The following is a 21827-nucleotide window of genomic DNA, read 5'->3' as shown; positions in this document are numbered from 1 at the left end:
TGTTTTTTCATCGTATCTGCAATCCGATTAATATCTCACCAATGATTACAGAAAAGGCTAGTGAATTAAATTGGATGTTAAATATTTATATTGATATTAATTTAGGTACATTGAACTTCAGTCAAATTAATTTGCTTATTCACTTGTAAAATTGTAACAGGAGAGAGAAGAGATTTTTAATGAATGAAATCATCAAATTTACAGAGAGCCCTATTTATAGAGAATGATTAGCCTCTAGTTTACATCAACTAATTATGGTTATATTCTTTAATTAGAGTTCTGACAGACAATCATCATCCTAACAACCACTAATTAATCTGTTTGTTACAGTAACTAACTTTCTAACAACCATTTGCTAATCAAACGTGTCTAAAAGTTATAGCTTGTCTTCTGTGATTGTCTCTCCAGTATAGCTCAATTAACTCCTTCACACCGCCCTCTCCTTTTCTTTTTCATTTGGTGAAATACAATAGTTTCTATCTCACCATTCACCATCGACTATGCACACGAAAAACACATTGTTAATCTTTTCTCTTACAGTCTGGTTTCTTCTCTATAACATAGGCCTCTCTGCTAAAGCTACCAAGATAAATCCACACCGACATCTAACCGTAAGTAAGGTCCTTTCCTTCTTCAATATGTATCCTATTTCTTAAGGACAGGACAACACCAATACTTTTGTTACTTCTTACTTATTACGTACCATTTTTCTTCATGTTGTTTGATCCAACCTTAACTAGTGCATATATATATCAATCGCTAATTTAATTTTCACGTATGAATACATAGTTTTCCATATATGGTGTTTCTGTCATATATACGTATAGTATATTTTGAAATTGGTACTTCTTTATATGATTTCTGAACTGATGTTAACATCTAAATGAAAATACTTTTTGAAATCGTTGTACATGGAGAATTAATAATGGAATCATTTTTTTTCAAATGAAGATAAAAATGGATACCATAGACTGCTACAAATTCAAAGATCTCATGCAAGAGCACGTGCCATGATTAAACGAGCAGCCATTTCCACAGAAAATAATTCAACAATAATTCAAAATGAATTGGGGGTGTCTACTACTCGCATCTACAGAAACCATGCTGTCTTTCTTGAGTAAGCTATTTAATTGTTGTATCTAAGTATTGTTCTGTTCTTAAGTCGATTATGATTTACAGAACACGTGTTCTTAATTTGTTTGCTATAATGGTATAACATGTAACAACGTGATTTAAAGAATAAATTGCTTGTTTATTTTTATATCAATGATTGGAGATGTGGAAAGGAACATAAGATAGAAAACATGACAGTATGCATTTCTTTTCAATGGGCAAACCTAGACAAACTTTCAATATATATCAATGATATTATGCTCAACCATTTATATGCTCCTCTAAATTCTAAATGAACTGGTTTAGGAAAGACAGTGAATAATTTGTTTGCTAATATGGTAGACTAAAATATAAATTGGACCATATACATAATTTAATTTGGCGAATCCAATTTCAGCTGGATTTGCAGCAGAAAACGTAAAAGACATGCATGGTAGTATCAAGTGAGTTGTTGTCGGAAGGACAAAGTACAGGAAATAAGTAGAAACCACACAATGCCTTTTGACGTTACTGTAATATATACATATAATCATCTTACATTTAATATCTCACACGATGTATATTGTTCGCCATTCAAATTTTGATTCAGATTGTTATATATCCTGCATAATGTTTTTGTGATTTAGCCCTTTCTTTGTGTGTGCTTAAAAACCTGAAACAATGCTACATTTCGGAATGTAGGAGCTATAAACAAATGGAGAAAAGATTCAAGGTTTATGTGTACGGGGAAGGAGAGCCACCGATAGTACACCGTGGGCCCTGCAAGGACATCTACTCCATTGAAGGTCGGTTCATCGAACAGTTAGAGATGTTGCAGCCACGCCAAGCAGGGGTTCGGACATGGGACCCGAATCTAGCCAATGCATACTTCATGCCTATCAGTATCCTTGATATGCGTAAATATATTTATGAGCGCCCTCATAGCTATGTCCCTCTCATTCGCACATTAGAAGATTATGTGCAAGTTGTGAAGAGAAAACACCCCTTCTGGAATCGAACTAAAGGCGCTGACCATTTCATGCTTGCTGGACATGATTGGGTACAATTCAAGAATCTCTATTTCTTATTCCATAATTTGGTTTTTTGCCATTTTTATTGGCTGGTACTGTCTTTGTAGAGATGAAATTTGTTCATTTGTGATGTAAATTTCTGCAAAGATATATAGACAAACATTTAAAGATCATTCTGTTTTTGAACAATATTTGATGGACAGTTCGGCACGTAGTCTGAGTGCATTATCTATAATTAAATGTGATATCTTATAACGTAATTCAGCCTAACAAATAATTCCAGGGACCTTATATTACCAAGGAAATTCCAGAACTCTACTCAAATTCTATCCGTGCACTTAGCAATGCCAACACTTCCGAGGGGTTCATCCCGAGCAAGGACGTTTCTGTCCCCGGGATAAGTCTATTTGATGACAGCATGCCTGCGCAACTGACCACAGGTCCGCTCCCGGGTCTGGGGAATCGCACGTTCCTTTCATTTTTCGCCGGAGGTCGTCATGGGCGAGTGAGAGAAATTCTCTTTGACCACTGGAAGGATCGGGATCTTCAAGTCTTTCCTGTGTATGAGTATTTCCCAAAGGGACTTGATTATTATTCATTCATGATGCGGTCTCGATTTTGTCTGTGCCCCAGCGGGTAATCTCCATTGTATCTTCTTCATTAATTAGTTGCTTAAATCAAGGACAGCATAATATCCAAAAAGGCTGGTATTAAACTCAGTTCATAACTAACTTGGAAAAGAGATTGAAATTTCCAATCTAAAAGGCTGGTATAAATATAATATAGCTAGTTTATATAGTTTGACTTTGAAGGGAATTAAACAAAATTTTATGTCATTAATCAAAACTAATTGTAGTCCTTTGAATTTTTACAATAACAGATTTGAGGTCTCAACCCCTCGTATCGCTGAGTCAATTTGGGCAGAGTGTGTACCAGTTATCATCTCTGAAGGTTATGTACTTCCTTTTAGTGACGTGCTACAATGGAACGAGTTCTCAATTTCGATGTCAGTTACTGATATACCAAACCTCAAAGACCTTCTAGCAGCAATACCAGAAGAGAAGATTGAGAGACTCAGAGAAGGCGTGAAGGCCGTGAAGAGGCATTTTGTGTTAAAGCAACAGCCTATGCGATTTGACATGTTTCATATGATTTTACACTCTGTGTGGCTGAGGATACTAAATCTCAATCTAAGATAATTACAAAGCAAGCGGAAATGTCTGTATTTCCAAATATAAATATGGTGCTATACGATTACGACCTTCATTAATTTACAGTTCTTTCACACAATTCTCAAATTGTTATGTTCATGTCCAATTTCAATTAAACCCCAAATTGACATAGTGGGCTGTACTGGTGTCAGTAAACTTGGGACTTGTCCCAATTGTATTTCATTAATATTTTGTTGTATTAATCTCATTAAGATTTATCTTGTATTAATTTTATTAAGATTCTTATCTATAGAAAGTCGCTAATCTTGTTCTTGCGCATCTGACCGACTCCAAAGGCATCTTGCAAGGCACCAACAATCTACTGAGATAGCTGAATTAATGGAATGGTAATGAGGGGCATTTCTGCTCAAAGATGACATACTGTGCAATTTTGTCAAAATATAACTAATCAATCTTATGGTACTAATAAACCTTAAACAGTAAATTCTAAATCCAAAACCAATCTAATAATACAGTTAAAATAAAAAACGAAATCAGAAGAGAATAAAATAAATTACTCGAACATATGAGACCGTAGAAATGAGGACTGACAGTAAAAATGGAGGTCAAAATGAGTAGTAATATCTCTCTATCTACCGCTGGAACAATTTAAACAATAATTGGTTGAATTTGGTACCGTAAAAAATCTAGTTATATTTTTGTCAAAATGGTCAAAATCTAATTAATTTTTATAATTTGGTATTATTAATTTCTACCGTAAATCCTAAACCTACAACAAATTTGGTAATTGTAATGAAATAATAATTATACCCTAAATTCTAAAGGTACAACAAATTTTGGTATTATACTACCGTAAATCCTAAATCCTAAACAGAAAGTTTGATACCGTAAATCATAAACCCTAATTTGGTATTAATTTTAGACAACAAAATTTGGTATTAAAGTTGATACCGTAAATCCTAAAGCTACCCTACATCCTAAACCCTAATCCTATCTAAAACTAGTACTAAAATAAAAATTGAAATGAGAAAAGAAAAATAATACCCACAATCGAAGGAGTTAGGTGCAAAATGAATTTTGAAGTAAAACGAGTGTTTTACTTTACACTCATATTTTGTGACTTTAAAGTTCAAAAGGTTGATCCGAGCCATTCAAGTTGATTTCCATATTAAATTGTTTTTGGAGACCAAATTTTACATTTTTTTGAAATTTCTTACCATTTCTTTAGAATTTTTGAAAATCGTTGTTTTTTATGGTTCATAATTTTCTGAAAAACAATGATTTTCAAAAATTCTAAAGAAATAGTAAACAATTTCCAAAAAATTAAAACTTTTGTCTCGAAGCACAATTTAATATGAAGATCAATTTGAACGGTTCGGATCAATGTTTTGAACTTTCAAATTGAAGATATAGATGTGAAGTAAAACACTTGATTTAATATCAAAACATTTATTCAAGAGTTGTAGTGCAATCAATTGGTTTTTTAAATTCAGAGTCCAAATAGTCGATCCAAATCGTTAGATGTGATCTTTATATTAAAATATGCTTGGAGTCCAAATTTTAAATTTTTTGAAATTTTTTTACCATTTATTAAGCTAGTTTTAAAATCACTGATTTTAATAAACAATAAAAAAATTATGAATAATTGAAAACAGTGATTTTAAAACTGACTATATAAATATGAAACAATATTTCAAAAAATTAAAAAATTGGTCTTCAAGTACATTTTAATATAGATTGAATGTTGAATGGTTTGGATCGACTGTTTGGACTTTTAGAATGTAAATCAACGGTTATTGTTGTTGTCATATAAATCAACGGTTAACAATTTAGTGCATAATGACTCACATAATTCAAGTTGCACTATCGATATCCATGAATAAAATCCTTGATGAAAACCTTTGTTACGGCTACTAATAAATCAAATTAATAGAAACCCTTATTAATAGCGACTTGGATGTATTTTTTTCATATGTTTTTACATAGTGACAATAATGAACACCGATATTAAAAGAACGTAAATAAAGTTATCTCAACAAATACATCAAAATAAAATAAAAGCTACCAAAAATCAGAAACAAATCTATCTCCTCATCTTTTTGCACTTGAACCAGAGAAAAAGAAAACAGAGCAGTCTATATCCAACAATAAAACCCAACATGACCCAGATATTGCTCCATCTTTGTGCCTCCTTCAAACCATACTTTTTAATAAGCATTCCTCCATTTATAACACAACTGGATGCCTCCATTTCCAAGCACTCTCTCCTCCCCTTCTCGCCGCCATACTCGTTCAAGACGAATGCCTCGAACGGGTACTTAAACAAGCTTAAATAGTGCATGAAGATCCAATACTTGGGTATGTTATGTTTGGATATGAAGTAGCCGGAGAAGAGGAAGAAAGACCCCATCAAACCGGCAATTACCGAATTGCCCATGATGAAATTTGGCACGATGGCACTGAAACAGGCAACGAACGAGTTCGCCATTAGCATGACCATCCATACTACCAGAGAGAAATAGAGGAACCTGTCAATTTCTGTTCTGAGACCCACAAGCCAATATACCGGTACGGTGTACAGAAGTGCACCGGCTAGTAAGAACGGTAGAAAAACCAATGCATTGGCTATGACATAAGAAGAAACTCTGTATGCACCTCTAGAGGTCTCCCTTTGTAAGATCTTCTTCTCTTGTAGATATACTGGTAACCCCTCAGTTGTAGAAGACAACAGGAAAGTGAGGCTAAATGCGAAAAACCCTAGCCGTGCTTGGATGTTTGTAACATTTATGAATATTGTACCAAGCCCAATACCAGCTAACAGAGATTGTACCATCCTAGCTACGAATAGCTGCCTTGTTCTTAACACATTTCTAAAGAACCTCTCTGCAAGAATTAGTACCTCACAGACATGAGAATTTGCATAGACAACCCGATCATGATCGACTTTAACATGCCTTGAGATTTCGGTATCGTGCCTTTTTTCCATATTTTCCTCCAATTCTACAATTTTAGAACCAGACATTGTATCCATTGCAAATTCTAGCACATTGACATGGGTAGGTATTACATGACCTAACTCTATCAGCCGGGCCTCCATTGACCCAATTGAACCTTGGTACCGCACCGTACCATCATTGACTAATATGATTTGATCAATCAATTCGAGGATCCGATAACCGGGTTGATGTATTGTTAGAACAATGGTTTTGCCTCGTGACGAACCCATGGATTTCAGCATTTTAACAATTTGCAATGCTGAAACTGAATCCAAACCAGAAGTCGGTTCATCCAGCAATAGCACTGCCGGGTCATGTACCATGTCTACCCCAATTGAAACGCGCCGCCTCTCTCCGCCTGAAATACCACCATTTGATCCACTAATAGTAGAGCCCGCCACATGTGACAAACCCAATTGAGCCATTAATTCATGAACCCGGTGTATGGCCTCGCTATTTGTGACCTTGAGCCTTAGACGCGCACTGTACAATAAAGACTCTTCAGGGGTTAGCAAGGGGAAGAGCGCATCGTCTTGGGTCACATGGCCAGAGATGCGTCTGAATCGAGAGACCTCCATCGGGCTACCATTGACAAGAATTTCACCAGATACATTGCAGGGGTGAATTGCACCAGCAAGAATAGACAACAGTGTGGTTTTGCCGGCCCCGCTCGGGCCCACAATCGCTACCAATTGACCCGGTGGTGCATTGCATGTTACATTTTTAAGGATGGCTGGTTGTCGAGAGGAGGCATTGGGAACATAATAAGAGATCGACTTTGTTTCGATTCGGTACCGGGTTTTTCGGGGTTTCATCAAAGAAGGAGAATCCATAAGGAGATAGTTAGTTTCCAAAGGATAAAAATGGAGGATGGTGAGAGGGGTGTAAGGGAGAAAAAATGGGGTGGTGAGAAAAGAGAGAGAAGGCAAGAGAGGGTGAGCTAACACACCAAACTATGTTTTGTGTGTGTGAGGTGCATGTGTTGAGAGGTGAGTGAGTGCTACATGGCATTCTATTGTTGAAAGTTGGAAACAAATAGGGGCTGTGACGTGTGAGGAGGCTTGACTTGGGAGGTTAATTTGCTTCTCTAACCAACAGCATAATTATATTACTAATTAGGTTATTTGCCTAAGGCCTACGGGCTTGCTTAATTTAATAAATATAAAATGACTTTTGTTTAGTTTCCTGTTTCTGATTATCTGTGGCGCATGTAGATGAAGTTAGTTGTGTAGCGAGTGGAAACTCACCGACAACTAGACCCCACATTTATTTTTTAATTGGGACAAATCTTCAAACTGTAATGAGGTCATAAATACCTCTGAGAAGTGATTCAATTTTAAATTTGTTCACCAAAATTAATGACAGAAGTTTAATTTTGGTCCGATCAGCTTCAAAATTACTAACAATAGAAAATTTAATCATTGGTACTTGAATTGAAAAAAATATTTGGTAATTAATCAAGCCCCTATCATTTCTCAATTGGATACTAATTGCCTGTATGGGATATATAATTCCTAGTTAGATTCAAAGATTTTCCAAAGGAGCAATAGTAAAATTTATGTTGGTGTTATTTGGCTTGTAACATGGTCACAAGACAAATTACTAAGATAGTATGGTGCAACCAATTTTCTGATGAGCTACAACCAAACATTGACCAAACTTTTTTTTTTTTTTTTGGAATTTTGGTTTGGTTGGTATATATATGTGGCCTAACCCCTCTCTATTCTCTAACTCAAATAATACACCAATTATGTGTTCTTTTCTTAATTAATTGGGTATTAATAAGTCCAAGTACAATTGCTCGAGTTAATTTATATGCATATAACAACAAACTTAATCTATTAATTAATCATCTCATAATTTTCTAGGCTCAGATCCAGTCACAGTCTGTGCTTTCTATGTTTCATCACAGAAATTTGTTTTATTTATTTTTTAAATTTGTAATGGAGCAACTAATTAACTTCCAAGGTCATATATACCCATGCATTCTGGTTTTCAAATTCATGTTTTAGATTTTTCAATTAGCAGCAGTTAATGTAGAATCACCATAAATGTCTAATAATAATTTCTCCATTCAATTCTTTTTTAGTTTTGATAAATCTTTCGCACTAATTGTTTTTTACTTTTAAATTTTGAGATCCTGTTTAGAACATTTTACTACCGTTGGATGGACTAGGAAGAAATTCATAGAAGCCATTCAACATTTTTTCAGAACAATTATACTGTTCATCTATTTAATCATAGATTCATTCAGTATTTTGTTTCACATTTACCATCAACAAAATCATCCAAATCAAAAAGAAAAAGAAAATATAACTATATTTTTCATCATTTAATTCGTAGTATATGACAATTTTGGTTCAACATTAATTAAACTTTTTTAGACTTCAGACATAGTTTAAATTCAATGGTTCAAAATTTAAATCATCCGATGAAAAAACTGACCGACTTGTAATTAATTTGGTGTACTTTATTTAGATAGATGATAAAAAAAATTTATATCCAAACAATATTATCAAAGAATATCATATGAGTAATTAGAATCCAAAATCAAAACATAAATCACAATAGATGAAGTGAGATACAAGAACAATTCAAACAACTGCAGATATTTTATAACCACTAAATATAATTTGAACTCTTAGTTAGGGTCTCATTTGAAATCTCTTTTTCTCTAAAAAAAAAGAAACACCCATAAGTTGATTTATTTTTCTTGTAAGAAAGTGTTACTTGAAAAAAGAAAAAAATTTGGTGGTTACCTCTATCTTTTTGTTATGATTGAGAAAAATAACACCTCACATGCACATATCTTTGTCCACAAGATTAATTAGTTACATATTAGAGCTTTTGTTTGGTTACTATTTATTTCAATATTAAAATTCTATGAAGTATGGATTGGCTGAGAACTTGCTCTATAACTTGGCCATGTTAATATCTATTTTGGTTTATCCAAACTTATTGCTCAATGTTTTTTTTTTCTGGTGAAGTGCAATATCAAGAGCACAGCTGCAAAACCAATTTTTGTGCATTTCCATTTGATTCTTTATGTAACTTTCAAGAAAAGAAATAACCATAAAAGTATGTTAAACTTATTGACTGCCATAAATGCAATTATAATCAAAATTATTGACTTTTACAATAGACATTTTTACTTTTCAGCTACTTTGACTAATTTTCTATTAAAATTCATTTGAAAATTATATAATATCATTTTTAACCTTTATAAATATATATATATATATATATATATATATATGAAACATGTTTAAAGAAAAAAAAATCTTCTAACTTATTACTTTTCATAGAAATTTTTTTTTCTTATTTGTGACACACAAGTATGTCTAAATGCAACTATCTACACATCCCAAATAAAAAAAATGACCCATTTGGACCTAAAACCAATCAGTTAGAAGACAAAAAAAATTTATACACTGACTACATACTTATATTTTTAATAAATGATGTAATAGATATTTTATAATTTTAAAATGAGTTTAAATAGAAAAGTAATAAATTGAGTATATTTGTGAGTTTTTGAAATTTATATGGGTAAATATAATATTATTAGTTTTAAAAGGGGAAATACGTAATTTTCAGATTTTTGAAAGGTATACATGTAATTTCCCCTTTTTGGAATAGACATTCTTACTTTTCAGCTAATTGTTTATGTAGCATGGTCCTGCTCTATTATTTAGCATTGTTGACAAAATGTTCCAACTTTATATTGTTAATTGGGGCTACAGGCCATGTTAAAAAAACTTATTTATCTGTGTGTTCTTGTTTTTTTAGAAACATTTACAATTTAACATTATCTTGTAAAAGTTAACCATCCAAATGAGCTGTTACCATCATTTTCAATAATTATCAAATAAATTGAGAGTAGGTTTGATGTCGATCGATCGGACCTACTTTGATTTGATGGGCTCAATTAATTACCATCCGATTTGCTTTAAAATCCATACACTTCACTTTAAAGTTTGTGCAAGTTTGCTTCAATTTTCGTACGCATGAATCTTAAAGTGAATCGGACGGTCTATGAGATCATTTGACCTACTCCGTTCTGTTATCAGATAATTGCCAAAATCTCACATCATGATTTTCTGTTTGGGAAAAGATTTTTTTCCCCGTCTTCTATCCCCCGTTCGTCCCCCATCGCTCTAACTAACCTCAAATCCAGTTACTAACGACTTTTAACTGTTTAAACTTTCATTACCACTCAATCACTGGAAGTGTCCAGTCCACTCTATCTTCTTCTTCTTCGTTCCTTTCCCGAGCCAGCTCTCTGATCTTTCACGATTCCTCCCATCGCTCTCTCAGCCACCCATGGCCACCTAGTTACCCTCCTATCTCTCTCGTCGCTTCAACGCCATTGCATCTCCTCTCTTGTGTCAGCGTGCCACGACCTCTCCTCTCTCGCGCTCCAAGACCTCTCCGCTATCTCCTCCTCTTATGAAACATAGATCTGAAAAGAAGTCCCCCCAGACAGATTCTCAACTCCCGAGGCGGGCTGTGCTCAGTCACAGTGTTCTCATCTCCTCGGTTACAGTTATGTACTCTTCTCCTCTCTTCCTGTAGTTAACCACAAATACAACTCTCAACAGCTATAACCAAGTTCTAGCTAGTTCAGCAAATGGATTCGATTTTTTTCCAATTACAACAGACAGTCTAGGGGTTCCTATGGCTTTATGTAGTTGAAGCAAGAAGACTATTTCAAGCTTAGAGATGGTAATACTGACAACGGATCAATGGAGGAGGCTGGGTGCTGACAGAACGGCACCAACAGATTCATGGAAGAGCGACAAGCAGTTAGTCGTCTTTACTGGTAAATGTGAGATGGGATAGAAAGAATTCTCAGATTTTACTAATAAAAACGGAGCTATCAGAAGGCTAACGAAACTTTTACAATTAGATCCCCAATTTTGTTCTTTTGAAAAGACTTTTCGAAAGGAGAGGGTAGTTGTTAGTTTAATATTTTAGTTTATATTTAAATGGTAGCCTTTTTCTCCTTTTTCCCTAAAACCGGACGAAGGTCCGTTAATTTTCTGTACTGTAATTTATTTTTCTTAGGACAATGTAAGACAGCTTTAAATTCAATAAAATACACCCAAGAAGGAATACTTGCATTACGAATATGTAAGACATATTTTAATATCTAAAATACATCCAGTTATTTTAGAAATATATTAGATGCCTTAGGTATGAATACTTGCATTACGAATGTATAAATATTTGCTCGATGTTGTATGAATACTTATATTCTAGATTTTTGAAAATTGTCATATCGTCGTATTTGTATCGTATCTGTATCATATCTTATACAATATCCATACCTGTATCCAAGCAACATAGTCTACAACGTAAATATTAGTACATAAATGCACAGGTGTCAATACTTTTCATATTACGTATTAATACAATCAAGCACCAAATAGAGTAATTTGTAAAAAATATTAAATTAAGATACTTTTCAACGTAACAATTTATACTTAAGTTATAAGTATGAATACTGACATTATGAGATATGAACACTTACAATACATAATATTAATATTTTCAAATATCATCTAGTGCCACAAGCAAAAAAATAGAAAATATGTTAGATACAAACACTTGATACACGAACTATTCACGCTTGCATGACAATGTATGAATACTTGTAATACTTTATATTAATACTTTCATATATCATCCAGTGCCATATGAAAAAAAAAATAGAATTTGTTAGATACATATACTTGATACATGAACTATTTACACTTATATGAGGAGGTATGAATACTTGCATACTTTATATTAGTACTTTCAAACGTCATCTGATGCCAAAAGAAAAAAAAATCGTTGATAAAATATTTTAGATAAAATGCTTGATACATAAACTATTAACATTTGCATGACAAGGTATGAATACTTGCAATATTTGAAATTAATACTTTCATACATCATCACATGCCATATGGAAATAAAAATAAAAATTTCATAGATTATGCTAGTTACTAACACTTGACATATGAACTATTTACACTTGCATGACGATGTATAAATACTTACACTACTTAATATTAATATTTTCATATGTCATTATCTGTCATATGGAAAAAAAAATTGATAAAATATATCAGGCACAAACACTTCAGACATGAATTATATACACATGCATTACAATATATTAATACTTGAACGTGGAGGTATGAATACTTGCTCGACAAGATATGAATACTTGCACGACGGACAACCCAAAAGTATGTCATCATGGATCTCATTTGAAAGAGAAAATTACGTAGAAGACGTCCATGATTTTAGATTTGCAAATTTCTTCAAAGATCGTTAGAAATATTACTGAGATTAAACGGAGAAAAAAACCCAATTCTAAAAACATGTAGAAGATGTGTGTATGATGTGTCCAGTTTTTTTTTTTTAAAATACTTGGTATCTTAGGTATGAATATTTGATATATTATATATTAACACTTACGCGCATAGGTATTCATACTTGCACGCGTCAGTTATAAAATATATCAAATATTAAGTGGTCCCCCAAGTAATTAATGAAGTACAGTTAGTTAATGGTCCCCACAAGTAGTTATTGACTGGGGGATAAATGGGGGAAATTGATTGGGGATAGTTAGTCGATCCCTTTCTGTTTTGTTGAATAAATTATGGTAACGAAAAACTCAATTTTCCATGAATAAAAACATTTTTTTTTTTAATCTTACTAAATCTAATGAGACAGCCCTCACATCCCATCTTGTGTAACAGAAACATTAATTGAATTCTATTATTAGTTATTGTCCCAGCTTGGCATGAATTGATAGGATAGGGATCCTCTTTTTTAGTAAAAAAATAGAAAGAAAGAAAGGAAAGAAGAAAAAGGAATGGAAAGAAAACATCTTTATAAAGAGTCATCCGACAACTTGATTATATATTGTTGGAATGTAAGGGTGCCTTATCAAATCTTAATTTTGGGCCTACAAGATGTAAAATTGGGCCCAAAAATTAGCCACATAGGAAATTGTGTGGAAGAATTATATTTTTGAAGATATTATTAGTGTGAGAGCATTTCTATCTTTATTTGTTACATATTTAACAAAACTTGTCAATACCGCTATTAGATGCCATTTTTTATATCTAATTTGGACTAGTCGATTGATCAAATAGGAATATTGGACAAAAATTAGAGTATTATGGGGTCAAGCCCAATTTGTTATGTGATTATTTTTGCCATGACAAGTTAATTTTGAAAAGAATTGCTATTTTTTATCCGGTTATACTTGGCTATAGTATTTTTTTTATCAAAAGTTTACCAAAAATAAATTGAAAATTATTCCTTTTTTAGTGTACAAAGCCCTATATAAGTGGAGAGAATGGTTAAGTAGCCTTGTATTTTTCATACCATCGAGTCAATTTGTGAAGAAAGGAGATTTGATCTGATTCTTGTTCAAAATATTAACTAGCATTAGATTTCACAGGTGAGTTCTTCAAAACTTTTATTGTTTTAGCTTTTAGTCAATTTGTTTTTGTCTCCTTCACTTGAAACTTGTTATTTTTAATTGTATTGACAGGTATTTGTAAGTTAAATTTTTCTCATTAATATTTTTTTTTTCCTTTTATCTACATAAAAAGTTCTTGTTTGTATTTTGTTATCAGGAAATTGGTCTTGAATTCTCGAAAACAGATAAAATTGGAAACAAAAATATATATAAATTTGTGCATACTTGCAAAATGAAGAAGAATAAAATAATAGAAATTGTGCATATGTCTTTAAAAGTTAACGTTCCTTAAGTCTTACATAATTGAAATTCATTTACCAAAAATCTACAATATGTTGAATGAGACAATTGATCAATTTTCAGAAATTCTGTCTCTCTACTAGTATTGCAATCCAGAGAATAAGATCTATACATCCAAGTTTCCACCATTAATTGTATGCCATGGAAGCTACCACCATTTTTCATGGCAAGGGCAATGAAAACAAAGAGCAGCAAGATTACATCTCTCGACTGCCGTTAGAATGATTAATGACAGTGATGAAATTAACCTCTCCAAAAGATGTATGTCGATCTGCAGCAGTAAGCACCACCTTTCAATCAGCGGCTGATTTGGACGATGTATGGCAAAGTTTCTTGCCTATTGATCTCTCATCGATCCTTTACCGTGGAGAGATTGATGTCGAACAGCTGCCTGTCTCAAAGAAGGAGCTTTATCTCCACTTTTGCCGCAATTGGATTCTTCTTGATGGCGGTACGAAGGTGATTTTTTTTTCTCTCATTTATTATAGTTTTCCAAAGAACAAATTATGTTCTTTCTCAGTTATTTCCCAATAGTATCAGAAGAAGTCAAGTATTTTGTTGTTTTGAAAAGACTATTGAAAATAAAATTTCTTTAATTCAATATGCTGTGAATTGATTCATCTATCATTATTTTGTTTACTTTGTGTTTGCATTAATTCTTGGTGGTAAAAAGAGTTTTAGGTTGGATTTGTGGAACGGAGCAAAGATAATACAACTGCATAAACAAAATTCATCAATAAAGAATCCGATAGAAACTCCAATAAAGATTCATGAAGCAATACATTTGAAAGATCTCTCCCCCAAGAGGAACTATGGTGCCTATATGATTTTTACAGGAAAACCATATACGCAGGTTCTCAGAATTATACAATGTGTGTATGGCAGTTCAAGTGGCTTTGGAAGTCCAATTTACGCAATGGATATCATCCACCAAGAATCTCAGAAAAGAGAAGATGGATGGAGGGAGATTAAGTTGGAAGAATTTCATACAAATGTTGGAGGGGATCGAGCTGTGCATTTCATCATTAATAATAGATACACTATAAATCCCTACAATGATCTAATATTTAAAGGCATTGAAGTAAGACCTGTATGTTAAATTATGTGTCACATTTGATATATCTATAGAAACATATATAATAGTATTATTCCCCCCAAATTTATTTTGTAATAGATCGATCATTTAGGGAACTAAATTTGCTGAGTTAATTTTTTATTTCCATTTCTTGTCCTTTCAATATTAATGCAATTGATTTCTAGTAATAATAGAAATACGTACTCATTATTAGTATCTGAGTTAGTTACAATATTTCCAGAAAAGATTCATTAAATAACAAAATATTATCATTAGGTACTTGTTTTATTCTATCATATTTCATATTAAAACTTTGAAATACACGTTTTTGTCAATATATATTTTTTTAACTCTTTCCACATAGATATTTAGTTGCATTTCGTGAAGAGATATTTAACTAAAAAATCAAATAAACTTTGCATGATATTACTCCCCTCTCTCAAACAACAAATGCAAATTGTTTTGGTACATCAATTTGGAATGAAGACTTGTAAAAATTCTCTTGTATTCAAATTTTAACTACATGCGTGCCAGCACGCCACAATATATATAACTAGAACCAATAATTTGAAATCATTAAAAACAAATCAGCCGAAAACCTGTTGTTTTGAGGGGTGGAACTAAATCTCCTTGAGGTTTACTTTTGAGTTCATTAGCAAAAAATATAATTAATTTAGAAAAGTGTATTCAATTCTGCTAACCATATATATATATAACTAAGAGGAGGGTTCAAATGCCTCCATTTTTAAAAATTTTAATAGCTCAAAGTTTAAAATTTAAACGTCAAAATAAAACCGTTAGATATCATCTATGTTATTTTCTCTATGTGCTCATAAAAAATTATCACATTTTGATTTTGCTTTTATATGAATCAATAAGTTGAAAAATCAACGTCTAAAAATTATCCACATTAATATACATTTTTACAAGCTCAAGATGACAAATAGAACATAGTTGAAATACCATAATTTTTTGTACGTGCATAGACAAAATGATGTAGTTCATATTCAACGGTTTTATTTTGAATTTTTAGATTTGAATTTTGAGTTATTTAAGTTTTTAAAAATGGAGGCACGATGGATGCACAAAAAATAGAGGCATTTGAACCTCTATAACTAAATTAAGAAATATTCATTGACAGGCCTCAGAATCTTCGACAGGCTTTAAGAAGGAAATTTCCAAATCTTTAAATTTGGGCCGAAAATTTAGCCACATTGAGAATTGCAAGGAAAAATTAAAATAGGACATATTTAGCAAACTTTTTCAGGACCGCCACTTTAATTTGGTAACATTTCCAGTTTGATAAGCCAATTTTGGCAAGTCCATTGATAAAATAAGGTTCGAGAGATATTAAAGCATCAAGGGGTTTATTTTTGTATGGAAAGTTACTTTTGAAAAATATAATTTGGAAAAAAAAAATTCTATTTTCCACTTCTTAAACTTGGCTAGAGTATTTTTATCCAAAATTTACCAAAAAGAGAATTGAAAATGTTTTCATATTTAGTGTACCAAGTCCTATATAAGTGGAAAGAATGAGCAAGTAATACATCGAGTTAATTTGTGAAGAATGATTCTCATTCTTAAATTAAGGGTAAGTTCTTCAATAAATTTTATTTCTTTAGTTTTTAGTCTGAATTGTTTTGTCTCCTCCACTGTTATTTCTTATATTGACAGATATTTGTTAAGTTACTGATTCTTCTCTTTTATTTACACTACAAGTTCTTGATTATATTTTGTTGTTAGAAAATTTGCCTTCCAATTCTCAAAAGGAGATAAAGAGAAAACGAAAAAAAAATATATAATTAAATTTGTACATAATTGCAAAAATGAGATAAAAATAACAGAATTTTGTCGTAAGCACGCAAAATATCAAAAAATAATATTAGTTTATTTTTTTAAGACAAATTAAGGCCTCTCTTTATGTCTGAATTCCGAAAATTATCGAGTTCCTCTTTCGTTCTAATTCTATATATTGCTTATCTAACTCTCCTTAATAAGTATTTCTATATAAGTTCATAATATTTTAAATCTCGGAGAATTTAAATCCATTTGTGAGAAAGGAAAAATATATTTTAGCATACATGCAAAAAGAAAATAGAAACATAAAATTATGCACAAACACTTAATATCTCAATATATACTTTCAATTCATATGCTATCTTTCGCAAAATTATATTTATTTTTCTTTCGTTTGTGTCCTTTCTTCTAAAAAATGTATGTAGGAGAAAATATGACAGACATGACAAAAGCAAAAAAGACAGTTTCAGTCAGTACAAACCAATTGGTAGAAGGTTCACATATATTCAAAATCATTGGTTATTCATTGTTGATAGAAACGAACTGCTCTAAGCCTGTCGAATCGGCAGCTTTTGAGGTCGCCGATCATAATTGGGCTATAAGTTTCTACCCCCAGTCCAATGATGAGCATGTTTCAGTCTATGTCATGCATCTAAGTGAAGACAATGGTGTGAGGGCAAAGATTCGATTCGACGTACGTACGTACTAGACCAATTGGGGAAACCTTCTGGCATGACACCGTAAGTTGGTGATGATACGCTTTTCGAGTTTGGAGGTAATTAAAGACACCGAATGCGGTTATTGGTTCTTTACAAGGAACAAGGATTTGTCATATCTACAAAATGACAGCTTGACAATCAGATGCACATTACGTGTTTTGACATCTTCGGTTAATCAGCTCGTGCGGCCCCTCTTTCGTGAGGCCCGTAGATGGAAAATAGGTACAGATCTTAGTAAGCTCCTAGAGAGCAGAGAAGGGGCAGATGTTATTTTTGATGTCAAGGGGAAACTGTTTTCAGCTCACAAGTGTTTATAAGCTGCGAGATCACCATATTACCATGCGCAATTTTTTGGCCTCATGAAAATGCCAGAAGTGGTAAAACATTTAAAAGTGGAAGACATGGAACTGACCGTTTTTGAAGCTTTGCTTCGTTACATATATATACACCGATTGTTTTCTAGATATAGAAGAGCCATGTGCCAATGACAGAGTTCAGCTTTCACGTACTGTGTTGGCTAAAAAACTACTTTTAGTTGCAGATCTATATTTAATTGATCAATTGAAGATCATATGTGAAGACATATTACGCGAAGACATCTCCGACGAAAATGTTACTCAGTTCTTAGCTTTAGCCGAGAGGCATAAACTACGGTCTGCTTAGAGATACTTGCTTAATTAGGCTATTTTGCTGACTCTAAAACTCTTGCCTTAGCTAGTGTTGTTATCTGATGAATTTTTGCAATTAATGCTAGATTTCCCTTCCCTTTTGAAAGAAATAAAGGAGAACATGATCCATCCAATTGTAGGAGAAGTTTTATTGGATCTTAAGAATTCAGTTGACCTTGCCTCTGATAGTATATGATAATTACAAAATTAGGCAGAGTACCCTCAAATTAGGGTTTCATTTTAGTTTCCATAAGAATATTGTACTAATAATAATTTTCTGTATATTTTATGTCAAATATTATAGTTCATAAATTTTGCTTGAAATTAGTTTGGTTACTACTGCTTGTTTGGATGCTATTACGTGGACTAATTGATGTTATTTATTATAATTCTTCTAGCTAGCTTACTTTATTTATATATTTGAGGAATAATTAATTAAGTCACCTTCTGAAAATAAATTATAGGATTATGTTAACGGATCACATGCACTGAATCTTTCTTTAGAACTGAACTCTAGCTTTCATAATGAGGCCGTATCAATTATGATATTTTATGATTCAGCTGTTGTTTTGTATATAATTAACTTCTCATATTTACAATAGTTTCTAAATACGTACGTGGAGAAAATTAGTCTATGCATGCCCTAAATCAAAATCCCTGGATCAAATGTGACATGCCAATAACTAGCAAATATTTTTAATTGACAAACAGAGATGACATTGAAGGAGAAATTATTATACAAATTAATTAGCAGTGTATAGTATGATAATAACTTTTACTTTTTCTAAGCAGTGTATACTGTTTAGCTGTTTAGCATGAAATTTTTTTAACTAGCTATGAAATGAAACTGAAATTGAAAACACAATTAACTAAACTTACCACGGTGGGAGATTTTTAACTTAAATTAGTGATAAATCAATTTTCTTTATCTCTGTTGGGAGATTTGAGCCTGACTTAGTATACCTTGGCCCAAAAATTAGCTACAGAGATTGCAAAAAGTTAGATTTGCCCTCCTTAGATTGCTTCAAAAAAGCAAACAATATTTCATGTGCTAATTTTAGGAAAGATATTTCTCTCTTCTGCTGTACATGGGTATAGTATATATTTATCAAACTTTATATTTTTAGCTATCAATAATCCTATAAGTAAAGACAATGATAAAATAGTTTTGTACTCATGATATGCCAAGTGAATTTGTGAGGAAAGGAGCAGTGCAGTAGGTATCCAAGTGAGCTCATTAATTGTAATTTCTTTTCATATTTTCAACTCTATTCATCAGTTTTATTTTGCAAGGTACCATGTAGGATATTTTTGGCTTCAGTTTTGCTCTTCTTTTTCTTTTTGTCAAGGGTTAAATCACTGATCAATCTGTCCTGTAATATTTCTCCAACTTCCCAAATATTATAATATCTTCAGAAGTGTAAAGAACCAAGATTTTCCACTGTAATCATTAGATATCTGCAGTGCTTTGGGAGAGCAATGAGGCTCAGTAGGGTCACTTTATGACTGTCTACATAAGACATGTCAATTTATTATTTCAATTAGGAGCAATAACTCAATACTTTCATATGTAGGTCATGAATTTATTTTCAAAATTCAATTTATTATTCTGGTCACATTTTTCTAAGATATATACATGCAGGGGAAGATATGGCAGAGATAAAGAAAACAAATGAGGCAGTTTCAGTGAGCATAAACAAATGGGAGGAAGGTTCACATCTGTTCAAGATCACTAGCCACTCATTACTCTTACTAAATACTCATATATGCTCATATAAAAAGTGCATCCAGTCAGCACCATTTGAAGTCGGCGGCCACACATGGGCCATCAATTATTACCCCCAATGGTTCACCTCGCATTCTTCATTTTATGCCGTGCTACTGAGCGAAGGCAAGGATGTAAATGCAAAGGTCCAATTCACCCTAGTAAACGAATCGGGAAAACCTTACCAGGGAGTGAGTACGACACCATACTATAATTGTATTTTTAATTTTAGGCGTAAAGGCTCCGAGCATGGTTATGATTATTTTATTCTCCATTCGCAATTGTTTCCGTACCTGGAGGATGACAGTTTCACAATCAAATGCACATTGCGTGTTTTGGCATCTTCGGTAAAGCAGCATCTCATGCCCCATCCAATTAGAGAGGCGCCTCCTTCTAAAATAGGTTCAGATTTCGGTGAACTCCTTGTTAGTGGAGAAGGAGTAGATGTCACATTTGAAGTCAAAGGGAAACTGTTTCCAGCTCATAAATGTGTATTGGCTGCTAGATCACCATATTTTCGTGCAGAGTTTTTCGGTCCCATGAGAAAACCGAAAATGGAAGAGCATACAAAAGTGAAAGACATAGAACCGGAAGTCTTCATGGCTCTGCTTCATTACATATATACCGATAGTTTATCTAAGATAGAACAAGAATTGCAGTTCACGCATACCACATTGGCTGAGAAATTACTTGCAGTTGCAGACCAGTTTTTAGTTGACAGATTGAAGATCATCTGTGAAGACATTTTATGTGACAAGATCTCTGTTGAAAATGCTGCTATGAGATTAGTTTTAGCTGAACAGCATAACTGTGGTCGGCTTAGAAATGCTTGCTTAGAGTTCCTTGCCGATACCGACAACATGTCGTTAGTGATGTTGACAGAAGGATTTCGCCAAATCAGTCTAAGTTGCCCTTGGGTTTTGGGGGATATCAAGGTGAAAGATATCTCTAAAAAATGCTAAAGAAAACTCAATCAATTCCCTCAAGTTGCACTTTATTTTATTTTATTTTATTTTTTCTTGAGTTAAGAAAGGGCTCAGCCCTCTTCTTTGTTTTCTTTTAATAAATTCTAGTTAGAGTTGGATTTGAAACCCGCTTGTTACCAGTTTGTATTAGGAATGGTTCTTTCGGATGCACTTGTGGTCGCACCTGATAGAACATGAATACAAATTAGTCACTCCCTCTCCAACTATAAATAAGTAGTGATCCATACATATATGTTTTCTCTATTTGATAAATAAATGCAATTAAACCTGAATTCTTATGATGTTTAATTGATTTGAAAGTTGTTTTGAATTATCCTTTGTAAGAAAATTATATGGCCCAAAATAAAACATTAATGGGCTGATTTAAATAGGCTGATTATGAAGCGTGATTAAATAGACTCAATTAAGAAAGCATAACATTTAGGCTTAATTAGGAGTACACTATTAATTGGACGGGTGCATATCTGTATGTGGTTGGCAATATACAATGCATCTCATAAAAGGCTTGATTAAAAGGTGCCTAATTAAAGGGTGCGTTGATATATTGATTAAAGATGCATAAATCATGATTTAATCTGTAAGGGTGCCCAAGATATCTCCATTCTATTATTAAGCACGTTGGGTGTCCGATCCGCCAACAGCTACGATTGAGAGATGAAACTTCGGATTTGATCTCAGCCCTCCAATTACATAATTTGTCATCTTTTGATTAAATGCATCTATTTTATGTATAAAAGTCT

General features: G+C 32.8%; 4 protein-coding genes and 1 pseudogene across 6 annotated transcripts in view; 3 read left to right on the top strand and 2 right to left on the bottom strand.

The window, feature by feature from the left end:
* LOC144546460 (rust resistance kinase Lr10-like) overlaps window positions 1-21827 on the bottom strand; it is a 53437-nt gene that overhangs the window by 24992 nt on the left and 6618 nt on the right. The gene's annotated exons all lie outside the window — the stretch shown is intronic.
* Window positions 439-3476, top strand: LOC144546407 (putative glycosyltransferase At5g25310). Its single transcript, XM_078294944.1, has 5 exons — window positions 439-615; window positions 952-1117; window positions 1795-2152; window positions 2407-2759; window positions 3004-3476. Exons 1-5 carry the CDS (start codon window positions 501-503, stop codon window positions 3320-3322), a joined length of 1311 nt encoding a protein of 436 aa, XP_078151070.1. The 5' UTR covers window positions 439-500; the 3' UTR covers window positions 3323-3476.
* LOC144546329 (ABC transporter G family member 10 pseudogene) lies at window positions 5243-7212 on the bottom strand (annotated as a pseudogene). Its single transcript, XR_013508739.1, has one exon. The product of XR_013508739.1 is annotated as an ABC transporter G family member 10 pseudogene (transcript).
* Window positions 14306-15176, top strand: LOC144546248 (putative F-box protein PP2-B2). The gene is made up of 2 exons (XM_078294788.1): window positions 14306-14536; window positions 14751-15176. Exons 1-2 carry the CDS (start codon window positions 14306-14308, stop codon window positions 15174-15176), a joined length of 657 nt encoding a protein of 218 aa, XP_078150914.1.
* LOC144546448 (BTB/POZ and MATH domain-containing protein 2-like) lies at window positions 19507-21346 on the top strand. Of its 2 annotated transcripts, none has more exons than XM_078294987.1 (2): window positions 19507-19564; window positions 19979-21346. In XM_078294987.1, the coding sequence occupies exon 2, from the start codon at window positions 19987-19989 to the stop codon at window positions 21061-21063; it is 1077 nt and encodes a 358-aa protein (XP_078151113.1). In that variant the 5' UTR covers window positions 19507-19564; window positions 19979-19986; the 3' UTR covers window positions 21064-21346. The 2 variants fall into 2 exon arrangements, with proteins under 2 accessions (XP_078151113.1, XP_078151112.1); XM_078294986.1 differs by having other exon boundaries at window positions 19507-19579.

This window comes from Carex rostrata, chromosome 29 (assembly GCF_964058835.1).
Source record: "Carex rostrata chromosome 29, lpCarRost1.2, whole genome shotgun sequence".
Taxonomy (NCBI): domain Eukaryota; kingdom Viridiplantae; phylum Streptophyta; class Magnoliopsida; order Poales; family Cyperaceae; genus Carex; species Carex rostrata.
This window is presented reverse-complemented; position numbering and strand designations above follow the sequence as displayed.

What these genes read in the sequence shown, in the direction of transcription:
- LOC144546407 (XM_078294944.1), top strand. Translation starts at nt 501, where the DNA reads ATGCACACGAAAAACACATTGTTAATCTTTTCTCTTACAGTCTGGTTT. An exon ending in AACCATGCTGTCTTTCTTGA is followed by an intron (nt 1,118 to 1,794) that starts GTAAGCTATTTA and finishes TTCGGAATGTAG; the next exon opens with GAGCTATAAACAAATGGAGA. An exon ending in TGCTTGCTGGACATGATTGG is followed by an intron (nt 2,153 to 2,406) that starts GTACAATTCAAG and finishes AAATAATTCCAG; the next exon opens with GGACCTTATATTACCAAGGA.
- LOC144546248 (XM_078294788.1), top strand. Translation starts at nt 14,306, where the DNA reads ATGACAGTGATGAAATTAACCTCTCCAAAAGATGTATGTCGATCTGCA. An exon ending in TTCTTGATGGCGGTACGAAG is followed by an intron (nt 14,537 to 14,750) that starts GTGATTTTTTTT and finishes GGTGGTAAAAAG; the next exon opens with AGTTTTAGGTTGGATTTGTG.
- LOC144546448 (XM_078294987.1), top strand. Translation starts at nt 19,987, where the DNA reads ATGGCAGAGATAAAGAAAACAAATGAGGCAGTTTCAGTGAGCATAAAC.